The sequence below is a fragment of the Nematolebias whitei genome, unplaced genomic scaffold (genome assembly GCF_014905685.2).
Source record: "Nematolebias whitei isolate Nwh7 unplaced genomic scaffold, NemWhi1 Nwh_scaf_340, whole genome shotgun sequence".
Classification (NCBI taxonomy): domain Eukaryota; kingdom Metazoa; phylum Chordata; class Actinopteri; order Cyprinodontiformes; family Rivulidae; genus Nematolebias; species Nematolebias whitei.
The window spans coordinates 1-13259 of NW_023618885.1; the positions used below are offsets into that span (position 1 = coordinate 1).

General features: G+C 39.1%; 1 protein-coding gene across 3 annotated transcripts; it reads left to right on the top strand.

The window, feature by feature from the left end:
- Positions 1–2309: 2309 nt before the first annotated feature.
- mavs (mitochondrial antiviral signaling protein) lies at positions 2310–7458 on the top strand (the record flags this gene model as incomplete). 3 transcript variants are annotated; one of them, XR_005187758.1, is given in 5 exon segments in its annotated part: positions 2310–2432; positions 2802–2988; positions 4476–5161; positions 5674–6438; positions 7192–7458. XR_005187758.1 is itself a non-coding variant. In XM_037696958.1 (5 exon segments), coding segments are annotated over 5 exon segments (1674 nt in total), but the record flags the coding sequence as incomplete, so codon positions are not given.
- Positions 7459–13259: the final 5801 nt, after the last annotated feature.

The window sequence follows — 13259 nt, forward strand, 5'->3', positions numbered from 1 at the left end:
TATATATATATATATATATATATATATATATATATATACATATAATAACTAAATTAACAAGGATCAAACACCAAAACCAAGTATAATGAAAAAGAAAACAAACAAAATACAAATATAATAACTCAATAAAATACATGAACCAACTACCAACAATAAATTCATGTCAGCCCAACTAAATAGCTACATTGTATACTGTAATTCACAAAGTAAATGGGCTGTAAACAATCAAAATGAAGAAACTATATTAAGAAATTAATTGAAACTTGAATCAAATACTCAGCTGTTAAGTTATGGTCCAGACCCAGGTGTGTGGCTAATTAACCACGCCACTGACACGAGTTCACAGGGACCACGACCCAAACATAGTGCGTGGGGAAATCCAGTGAAACATCCACGGGCGTCTGGAGACGAGTGCAGTAATCTGGAGAAACCAGACAGTTGTAGTCCTCTGTAGAGACAAAACAGATGTGAGTCAGTCAACTGATCACTATCAAAAGGTATTAAACTTGAAGCTGACGATGTGAGTCTGGACTCAGCTACTCACCTGCTGACACACACATTCAGACTCACACACACATACACTGGAAGGAAGAGGAGGAAAGCATCAATCTTGACGTTCACCTGCAATCAAACCAGAAAGATCAACTATAGTGCACCAAGAGAGGACACCTACCCCACCCCACGAAGGCAAGAACAGCACACATAACACAATCTGCTGCTCAGCAAAAATCAAACCCCACACATGCTGCGAGCCACGTAGTGGGAACGTGAAGAAGAAACCAAGTGCCAGAACAAGCACTGCTGCCTCTTTAACACTCTGTACACCTCATTTAACCAGAAGTGACGTGTCTCTAGCCAGGTATATTTCTATACTGCTACATGAATAAAACTAAAAAAAACAACTATTAATTAATTTCTCTCTAGCTTCATACAGTGTGTTGTGTATGTAGTACACAAATAGTACACAATATTTATCTGCTTACTGCATTTTAAAGAGATTAAGGTATTTGTGGCAGAGCTGAATCTTTGATCATTTGAATCGAGCACTTTGTCCATTAGGAAGAATGAGACACTTCTCATCTTCTAAGCAGCTCATGTCACAGTTTGTCACAAGTGACATGAGCTCTTCTGAGGGGACACTTAATCTGGAGCTGCACTGAGTCCAAAATCCATCTGGGCTTAAAATGCTATTAAAGTAATTAATAAAAAAAAATAAAATTATCAACATTTTCCTATTAGACCTGCCTTGCCCTGCAATGTATGAACAACAATACACTTGGGCTCTGTGTCTCTGCTTTAACATAAATAAGATTTACTTATACTGACATGCCTCAGAGCTGTTCAGCTTGTTCATCGCGTCGGAAGAAACGCTAAAGTAGTTAAAGTTGCTAAATAGTAGATGTAATCTGCAGCCCTCGTGTGCAGCAGGCAGAATGATTATATTGTCCTGTTTAAATTAAATTCACAAAGCTCGGACTAATTTTACACTGTTCGCACATAAACTCAGTTTTCGCTCCGCCTGAAGTCGCGCACATATTACACACAAAGCGTCACCAGAACAATTTACTTACTGTCCAGAAAATGCATGCGTGTGTAAATACACAATAATACATCAACAAAAATGACTGACTTACTTTTTTTCATATCTTTTGGTGTGTGATGAACTGAAATGTTTTAGTGTATGAAGAGCTGACGACGATGACTCTAAACGTTGTGGGCCTCCTGCAGAATACGCATGCGCGCACACTGCAAATCGTGCAAATACACAGTAAGACCATGTATACACCAAAACCATTTACGTTCCAGAAAATGCATTGCACACTTCAAATTGTGTAAAGACACAATAATACACCAAAAAAAAAAATACTGACTTGTTTATTTTCGTATATTGTAGTGTAGATCTTGTTTTGTATGATAAACTGACTACTCCTCTGAACGTCGCAGGCGTCTTGCAGAATGTGTATGCGCACACATGCGTATTAACTACATATATGACAATCTGACGGATATCACTAACCGACAGAACAGCGACAGCTCTACCAGCTGTGCCACTGTGCTGTCCAGCTACAATCTTGAGTTTGTTTTTTCACTTTCAGTTTCATTGTTTCTGAACATATCTTTGTTGAATTATTGAGCATGCATCAGGATATATCCATGTTGTCTTTGTGACTGTAAGGGACACCAAAAATCACGTAATCGTTTTCATCGGGTACTTTCACATCTCATGTTATGAAAAAGACAGAAGATACCAGATGATGTGTGGGTCAGCTGTGAACTTTTAACATTTTGGCTATTTTCTAATATTCCAGATGTCGTTCGCCAGTGACAAACTTTGGAATGGATATTTGCGGCAGAACATGTCAACTATTGTTAGTAAAGTGAAAGTGAGAGAAATTGTGCCATATTTGCAGTGCCTGACCACACATGACAGGGTAGGTGTCATTAGATCCATGGCTGTTTGTGATTGTTTTTATTGTAACATGGTAATGTTCATAAATATCAACACTTTCAGCACGTATAGAGAAAAAAAAACACAACTCCTACCTTCGCAGAGGCTTTAATATTAAACTCATAAATGTTACGTTGTCTTCGTACAACATGCTTTTAAGCTTTTTTTTTTTTTTTGAAATATAAAATAACAACATATTTCAAAATATTTTCCTTTTGATATTTCCTGGAAGTGCTTTATAATGGTCCAGTCTTTAGCAGTCATAACACTGAATATTTAATTGAATGCAACTGAATATTCACCATTTCTTAAATTACACTAAATACCTTTGTTTTTCTCAATCCTGTTCTAGGAAAATATAGAAGCAAAACGAGAAACTAATGGTAATTATGATGCCATGATTGTTCTCCTTGAGTGTCTAAAGAGAAGAGAAAATTGGGCAGAGCAGTTCATCGAGGGCCTGGAGGCATGTGAGCAGTCAACGCTTGCAGCTGAGATGAGAGCAGAATACAGAGCTCTGACCGGTCGTAACAGTACCGGTAAGTCAAATATTATTTACCCAGATCTAGGTGTTGGGGTACATAGAAAATTTTTGCTCTTAATGCAATTTGAATGTTAAATTTAGCTCTCATCTAAATAAAGAAGTTTACCTTAATTTCCAGACTATTGAGTGCACCTGAATATAGGTCCTGTTTGTGTATAAGTTGTAGGTGTCCACTTTGTAACTTGACATATTTACACAAATATTTTTAAACTTTTAATGAAATGCATACCGATAACACACACAAATGCATACAGTAAATGTTTTTTTTTTTCTGAACAGTGCCAGTAACACGGCTGGTTTAAAAAAAACAACAACAAAAAAACAGTAGCCTACCAAGAAGTCTAACAAAGTGAAGTCAGGCCCTCTGGACAGATTTATCGTATTGAAACATTTTGTCTTTTATTCAAAAGACTTTGTCAGTCTGAGGAGCTGCAGTAAACTTCCTGCACCCCTGTGTAAACTCTCTGGGGGGCACAACGGAGAGGGGAGGAGAGAATGGGGGGAAGGGGGGAACTTGGTCCCCTCCCTCAGTGGACCCATGAAACCAAGTTTCATGGGTCCACTGTGATCTGTTCGGTAATTTCATTGGTCAGATATATATTTTTTTAAACTTTACTTATACAGGTAGGCCCCACCCCCCCAAGAGAGACGTGTTTTGATAGCCTGAAGCTCGTTAGCCCGTCAAAAAAAAAAAAAAAATCCATAAATTAGGTATTGTTTAAACCCTAGTGTTCAAAGCCTGTGAAAGAAGTAGCAGCTTATAGTCCGGAAATTACAGTAAGTTTATAGTAAGATATTTTATGCTCAGACCTTATTTTAGTGTGCAATGTGAGGAATCTGTAGAAAACAGAGGTCCATTGCGAAGATATGTATGCACATCAGCTTAATAACTTATGAATGCTCAGTAGTGAATGTTGAGATTTAATGAAAAGGTAAAAACTGAGTTAAAAAAAGAAGCAGAATAGTCACTAAAAGCTAAATGTAACAGGTTAGCTAAAAGATTCAAACATGCATGTTAGGCTGTCTTCAGATCCAGGCCTTCCTTGCAAAAGAGATATGTGATCTGTATGGGATTTACCTGGTGAAATAAAGGTTATTAATAAGGCTGAAAGAAGCAAAAGACTGGCTAAATGCCAAAAGTAGCCAAAAATGCTAGCTAGCTACAACCAGCAAAATATTAGCTAAAAGCTAAAATTAACAAAATGCAAGTTAAAAGTAGCGAAAACATACGTAAAAACTAAAGAAGAAAAAACAAAGCTAGCTAAAAGCAGAAAAATACTAGCTTGAAGCTCATTGTAATAAATAGCTTGTCAAAAGCTAAACGCAACTAAAAGATAGCTTAAAGTATCAAATTGCCAGATAAGTACTAAACAAAGGAGGCAGAAGTAGTTGAATAGGTAAGCACATATGGAAAATGAATAGCAGGTAAATGGTTGTATGAATGCTGATTTAGGGTTCATGCACATGTGTGTTTTGTCCTAGACTCTGGTCCTGTTCCCTCTCCAACAACTGTGGTCAGGGTACATGTTCATCCAGCACCGTCTGCCACTCAGCTACCCATTCCAGAGAGTGGTGGAAACATGCAAGCTGCTGTGGCCCCCCCAGCAGAAACAGAACGAGCTGCTCAGGCCCAATACTCTGTGGAAACACCCTCACAGCAGCAAGCAGTTCAAGTTCCTGAAGCTGTTCCCCCACCTGAGCCTGTCCCTGATCCTCCGGTGTCAACAGAGAGAGCTCCCCTTCTTCCATCCACACTGCCGCCTTCCCCAGAAATCTCACACGCTCAAGCAGCAAAGGCCCCACAGCCACAAGAAATAGTCTGTTCTCACCTGGAGCCGGAGGAGAACTCTGAATCAAACACTCAAGCTGTCCCTGGAAACACTAGTCTAATCCAAGACGAGGTGAATTCAGGAAACAAAAAAGTTGTCAGTGTTGTGGTGCCCCCTCAAGAACACCATCTGGTGTCAACCAGTGAAACGGGCGCCTCACCTCCAGATCATTTCCACTCAGCACTTACCACAAATAACAAGCCACCGCACGGCCCAAACTTAGACGGCTCCTCTGTCCCGACAATGACACCAGAGAAGCAGCCGGTCCAGGACACCACTCCTCTGGTCAACAAAGTTCCCACTGCTGTTCTGCTGGCCTCTAAACCTGCAGCCACACAGGTGAACAGCAACCTGTACACAATCTGATGGTTTTCAGCACTGCACCTTCTCATAGTCCTTGTTCTTCTCATAGACATCAGGTTTGCTTGAAGTCATTTACACCTTTTATTTCCTAACTTTGCTGGTATATTGCTACATTTCTTGTAAATGTATAACAACTTCTTTCATTTTCTTTAATCACCGGCATGTGTCAAGCTGCCACAGTACTAAAAAAACAACTCAAACTTTAAAAACATTATTCTGCAGAACTGATAGTGGCCTTTTGTTGTTCACTCAGGCATTTAGGTTCAAACTTTGTTCACCAATAATTTAAACATATTTTATAAAAGTATAAATGATAGTCAGCAAATGTTCACCTTTGCTATTAGTGTCCTAACAAAATATCGACTTTAAATCAGTTCCATATGCCTCTTGGGCTGCTGTGTTTGATGATGTGCTGCAATGAAAGGTTTTATTATGTAACAGAACTGATTAAAAAAATAAACCCAACACGTTCTCTATTTCTCTGGCAGATTTTCATAAGCAGCCCGTTGACAGGACATGAAGTTACAACCTCTCCTGATGGAATGAACGCCTCTCGTGTCGATGAGGATTATGAAACTGTGTGTCTGAGCAAGCCAAATCAACTCATCAGCTTTCAACCAGAAAATCCTGCAAGTCCAGTCCAGGCATCAAGTCCACATGTTCAGCTTTACTCTGGTGACACTGGACGTCTGGAAATAAGTCAGGATTCATCTGACACAGTGACTCCAGCCCTGTCCGTCCAAGAAAATGGAACCACTGTTAATCAGAATGAACCTGAGGAGAACCATTATGAGTCTCCAAATCAGAGCATGGAAGAGGTGCTGGAGAATGTGGTGTGTGTATCGGAGGTGCCATCGGTCTCTAACCTGGATGGTCAAACTACAGTGCCACATGATGAAATTATCAGTAAAAGCAATTCTGAACCACCAATATTCACTAATGCTGCTGTGTCAAGGTCAAACTCCCCTCACAGTGAGAACAGCAACCCCTCTGAGCCAAAAGCCCTGCAGATTTCAGAAAAAATGATTGCTCCCTACACCCCTCCATGCCAGTCAAATAATGCAAAATACTTTCTGGTGGCTGCAGCGGTTGGTGTCTGTGCGCTGCTGATGGTATGGAAGTTTAAAAAATAAAAGGTATTTATTACCTATAATGAAAGGGGAGTTAAGGTTATGGTTCCTTACTGAAGTCACTACACAAGGATGGCACAAAGCCTTGGGGGGTGGTCATTTTGACCCAAGGGCAGCAAGAGGGTAATTACTTGTAATAGTTGACTTCTAAGACCTTTGATCATGTCATTATTTTAGAGTTTGTTGTTAGGTCTGTCTGCATTTTGTGTTTTAACTATTAAATGTCTTTTCAAGATGCCTTTTCAGGTCTGTCTAGTAAATAAATCCCCGAGGCTCATTGGGATTAAACTGTATAAAGAAAGGTTGAATGAAAAAGATGCAAATTCTAACATTAATTTTAGTCTAGTCATTTTATGGAATTGGGTTAAGCTCTTTCCACCTGAAAAGGGTCTTGCTCTTCTATCAACTTTAATGTGGCCTGAACTGCAAGGTGTACCCCCACAAATATATCAAAACTACTGACTCGGCACTATGATGTGGGCTACTACTTTTACTGGCATTTTGAGTTACCATGGCAATGTAATTTGCAAACGATGCCATTTTTCTTATTGGAAAAACAGTGACAACTCTTCACAGCCTCTAACTGCCACATTAAGGTCACATGATGTGACCTACAGTGCAGAGGTCTCTAAACAAAACTCTGTATGTCATCGAACAAACCCCACCACCACATCTTTTAACATACACATAAATGTTATACTGTACAGTTTATCAAAACAAAAACATTTTTGTCTTCTGAATTTTAAAATGGCAGCCACGTGGCAGTCCCCATCAAGTTTTTCCAGGAACTTTGTAGTTTATGTACTTGTTTTAGTTGTGGGGTTTTAAAGTACTCTGACGCTGTTGCATTACTGATTGCGTGCATGTTTTTTGCAGGGTTGTGGTCTTTCTGCTGTCAGAATATTGTGGGCACATCATGAACCTTGTTGAATGCAGACTGTAGATGAATGGGTTCCAGCATTTTATTGCAAGATTTAAATATTTTTGTCAGGTAAGCATTGCTAAAACTACATGATGGTTAGTGTCCTTTATATTTATTTGAACATTGACACAAATAGGTCTCTACATACATATTATTAAACTCAAAGCATTAGTGATCATCTAAATCACAAATATTCTGATGCATGCTCAATAATCCAGGTAGAAAAAAAAAAAAAAAAAAAAAAGTTAAATCTGGTCCTCTGGACATTCAAAAAAAAAAAAAAAAATGTAGAAACATGTCTTTCATCCAAAGGACTTCAGTCTGAGGTGCTGTATTCAGCTCAGTCTCTTAAATAGCACCTTCTCAGAGTGGATCAACCAGTTTGCTGTTGAAAACCAAAACCAGCTGCTCACATGATCAAGAAGAACCATCAGCCTAACAATGGATCATTAGCACCTGATGGCTGTTTACTATTCACAGAGGGCTGAGTGATACTAGCAATAACAGCGTTGTAAGAGGGGGACAGTTGAACCCGGAGGCCTCCACCCCTGTTTAATGATGGACGATTTATTTTCACAAAGATGGCCTCCTTTACTCCTCTCTCAAACCATCGTTCTCTATCCAGGATGTGAACATCTTCATCCCTGAAAGAGTGACCGCTGGCCTGGAGATGAGTGTAGACCGCAGAGTCCTGGCCTGATGTTGCTCTTCTGTGCTGGGTCTGTTTATAAGACTTAGCTGAATACAGCACCTCAGACTGAAGAAGTCTTTTGGATGAAAGTCAAAATGCTTCTACAAATTTTTTTTGTTTTTTTTGAATTTCCAGAGGACCAGATTTAACTTTTTTAGACTAAATCACAAATGGATATACAGTACACTGGAATGGCCACTAACAATGCTGACATCCTGATGCATGCTCGATAATCCAGGTAGATAAATCTAACGAGGTCAAATCAGGTCTGTCCATCCAGAGGACCTGACTTGTTAGAATGCTAGGTGATATTTGTGGCTGCCATCTTGGTAGGTGCTACATCTATCAATGCACTGTTCACATAAAAACCACACAACATTAAAGCTTTGTGCATTAAAGCATTGTATGCTGTCATCAGCCAAAAATTCAATAAAAACAGCCATATTTTCCTAAATCATATGCTGTGCATATTGTAAAAGGGGAAAAGAACGCTGTGTAATAAGCTTCTCACAATGCCTCGTGATGGCGTAGGCAAAACACCATTCAAGCAGACTACATTGATAAAATTATTAAGCGCTGAAATAATTCTAGGCAGACCATTAGAAAACAGGACTTCAGTATTTTTAAAGTCTACTTAGTCTAACCAGAACTTCTTGACAGAGTTTAATTTTTGTTTTTTTATCCTCCGATATTTATGGTCTGACGCCATGGCATGAACTAAGGACAGTAGAACCTACCAAGATGGTGCCCAAATTTTCACCTCATTAGTATAGACTACACTTGCAGTCCCAGTGTATTTCTATTTCTTTGTCCTGGTATCAAGGAATTAAAGAATCAAAATATGAAAAACAAAATTTTAACTAGAAAGTCCTGGAGAAACTTTGATGGGGACTGCCGGCTGCTGCGGTAGCTGTGGCAGCCATCTTTAATCAAAATGGCTCCAAATGTTAATATTTTCTAGAGATACATCTGATGATTACTTTCTGCGAGTTTCAAACAAATCCAGCAGTGAGTTTCTGTTTTCTTCAGGGACCTCAACACGCTTAAGTCATGTGACTTGACAGCAGCAGTTGGTGTGAGGACTGTTCTCTCATTCATTTCCTATGGGGAAATATGGTGTCTTTGTTAGCAAAATATGTCTCCATGGTAACTCGGATTGCCAATAAAAGTAATAGCCCTAATCTCGAGATTGGGCTGGTCGTTTTGATATAAGTTGTGGGGGTACACGTTGCAGTTCGGGCTGCATTACTGGTAAATTCAAAAAGCGTTCAATACAAAAATTACTGGATTACTGCATTACTGGTAATTGAAGAAAAATAAATGAAGAAACGCTTATTAGGTGCAGAATAGACTAATAGGTGTCTCCATGCACTGAAAAGGGTCTTGCTCTTCTATCAATTTTAATGCGGCCCAAACTGCAATGTGTACACCCACAAATATATCAAAACGACCGACTCAGCACTATGATGTGCTGTTACTTTTATTGGCATTTTGGTTACCATGGCGATGCTATTTTCAAACAATGATGCCATCCTCCAGCAGTCACGCACCCAAGTGTCCCTGGGCAAGACACTGAACCCCTCGTTTCCTCCGATGTGTGTCCCATCAGTGTATGAATGTGATAAAGCTCTGATTAAATGGTAAATGAACTGTACTTGTATAGCGCCTTTCTATCTGATCAAGATACTCAAAGTGCTTTGCACTACAATCTGTGTCCTCATTTACCCATTCATACAGCACTCTACTAGATCTCTACAAAGCTAATTGAACAAATCATTCTAAAGAGACTAATCAGAGCTTTAGATCACATTCATACACTGATGGGACACACATCAGAGGCTATGAGGGGGTTCATTGTCTTGCCCAGGGACACTTCAACACGTGACTGCTGGTGGATTCGAACCCCCAACTCTTGCATTGGAGGACGACTGCTCTAACCACTCAGCCACAGCCGCCCTGATTAGTCTCTTTAGAATGATTTGTTCAATTAGCTTTGTACATATCTAGTAGAGTGCTGTATGAATGGGTAAATGAGGACACAGATTGTTGTAAAGTGCTTTGAGTATCTCTATAAGATAGCAAGGCACTATAAAAGTACAGTCCATTTACCATTTTCTCATTGGAAAAACAGTGAACTCTTCACAGCCTCTAACTGCCACATTGAGGTCACATATGACCTACAGTGCAGAGGTCTCTAAACGAAACTCTGTATGTCATCGAACAAACCCCACCACCACCACATCTTTCAACATACACATAAATGTTATACTGTATAGTTTATCAAAACAAACATTTTTGTCTTTACATTTTAAAATGGCAGCCACGTGGCAGTCCCCATCAAGTTTTTCCAGGAACTTTCTAATTCATGTACTTGTTGCAGTTGTGGGGTTTTAAAGTACTCTGACGCTTTGTTGCATTACTCATTGCATTCAGAAACACTTTTTAGATGTAGAATAATAGGTGCCTTCCATGCATTGCATGGAAGTATTGCATTGCCTTGCCTTTGGCAAGATCATTGAGATCATTGCCAAGGCAATGCACTGCTCTCCTATGCATTGCAATGGCAGTCTCCAATAATACAGAACGGTGGGTGCCAAATTAGTATGCTGAAAGCTCCCACTTTTTTCTTTTTTTTAACAAAAAGCATTTTCTAACTAGTAGTGCTTGTGGCTCATCCTGACATTATATGATTTAGTTGAGACTTTCAACATATATTTTGTTTTAAGTACTTTGTAACAAAATATTTAAAATGTCATTTGGAAAACACTTTCAGTATAAAAAATGTAAAATATGTGATTATTGTGCCTTAAAGTGCCATTATGCTCTGCTTGCGCACATTATGTACAGGTCCTTCTCAAAAAATTAGCATATTGTGATAAAGGTCATTATTTTCCATAATGTAATGATAAAAATGAAACTTTCATATATTTCAGATTCATTGCACACCAACTGAAATATTTCAGGTCTTTAATTGTTTTAATACTGATGATTATGGCATACAGCTCATGAAAACCCAAAATGCCTGTCTCAAAAAATTAGCATATTTCATCCCACCAATGAAAGACAAGTGTTTTTAATACAAAAAACGCCAACCTTCAAATAATCATGTTCAGTTATGCACTCAATACTTGGTCGGGAATCCTTTTGCATGAATGACTGCTTCAATGCGGCGTGGCATGGAGGCAATCAGCCTGTGGCACTGCTGAGGTGTTATGGAGGCCCAGGATGCTTCGATAGCGGCCTTAAGCTCATCCAGAGTGTTGGGTCTTGCGTCTCTCAACTTTCTCTTCACAATATCCCTCAGGTTCTCTACGGGGTTCAGGTCAGGAGAGTTGGCAGGCCAATTGAGCACAGTAATACCATGGTCAGTAAACCATTTACCAGTGGTTTTGGCACTGTGAGCAGGTGCCAGGTCGTGCTGAAAAATGAAATCTTCATCTCCATAAAGCTTTTCAGCAGATGGAAGCATGAAGTGCTCCAAAATCTCCTGATAGCTAGCTGCATTGACCCTGCCCTTGATAAAACACAGTGGACCAACACCAGCAGATGACATGACACCCCAGTGACTGTGGAAACTTGACACTGGACCTCAAGCAATGTGAACTCTGTGTCTCCTCTCTTCCTCCAGACTCTGGGACCTTGATTTCCAAAGGAAATGCAAAATTTACTGTAATCAGAGAACATAACTTTGGACCACTCAGCAGCAGTCCCAGGCGAGATGTTTCTGACGCAGTCTCTTGTTCAAAAGTGGCTTGACCTGGGGAATGCGGCACCTGTAGCCCATTTCCTGCACACGCCTGTGCACGGTGGCTCTGGATGTTTCTACTCCAGACTCAGTCCACTGCATCCGCAGGTCCCCCAAGGTCTGGAATCGGCCCTTCTCCACAATCCTCCTCAGGGTCCGGTCACCTCTTCTCGTTGTACAGCGTTTTCTGCCACACTTTTCCCTTCCCACAGACTTCCCACTGAGGTGCCTTGATACAGCACTCTGGGAACAGCCTATTCGTTCAGCAATTTCTTTCTGTCTTACCCTCTTGCTTGAGGGTGTCAATGATGGCCTTCTGGACAGCAGTAAGGTCGGCAGTCTTACCCATGATTGCGGTTTTGAGTAATGAACAAGGCTGGGAGTTTTTAAAAGCCTCGGGAATCTTTTGCAGGTGTTTTGAGTTACGTCGTTGATTCAGATGGTTAGGTTAATAGCTTGTTTAGAGAACCTTTTCATGATATGCTAATTTTTTGGGACAGGCATTTTGGGTTTTCATGAGCTGTATGCCATAATCATCAGTATTAAAACAATTAAAGACCTGAAATATTTCAGTTGGTGTAAAATGAATCTGAAATATATGAAAGATTAATTTTTATCATTACATTAAGGAAAATAATGACCTTTATCACAATATGCTAATTTTTTTAGAAGGACCTGTACTTTCTTGTATTTGGTGCCATTTTTGAATTTGTTAGCTTATTAGTCAATTGATTTTATTTTTATTTGTCCTGTTATTAATAACAGGTGTTCAGATTTTTTGGTGTAAAAAGTATTAAAAACCTTGGGTGTAAAACAAACGACAACAAAAATGAAACAACAAGAAATGCACTGAATAAGATTCATTATGAACATTTTTTACTGTTCCAGCACAAATGTTCCAGCACGTATTGATAGTTTTTTCTGAAATTATAACTGGGTTTCAATTATATCTGCTCTTCCTCTGTTTTTAACTATGCACTTCTACTTTAATATAAATAAAAACAAGATTTTTAAAATGTGTAATTGTTTAAAGTGTATGTCAACCTGTTGGTTGTAACATTTTGTCAGTTCATTGTGTGTTTAATCCATTTCACAGACATGAAACTCAAGTTCATTGTGTTACAGAAATTCATGGACCACTGCACAGATTTTATATTAAAAAAAAAATTTAATTAATCACAGCTGATGCATACACAAGCTAAATGTCATTCACTACACATACATTATATGCAAACATCTGTGATTTTAGCTTTAGATTTTATTATTTTAGCTTTAGAAATGCATGGCCAAATGGTAAAGGTGAAGTGTATGTTAATAAAAATTAGTTTATTTTAAAAACCAGAAATAAAGCGTTACTTAGCAATGCAAACTGAAAACTTATTAATTCTGTCAAGTAAGGCATGAAAATTAGCAACTTTAAATATGAATTGAGTTTTTATATACAGGTAATATAATTTTTCATGTTTGAATCTTTAAAATACCATTTTGCATAATAAAAACAATATTAATTAAAGCTGCAAGCAGCATTGGAGGCCCTCGCAGCAAAGCGCCGCTCCGGCCCTATGGCGACCGCGGGAGCTGCAGCT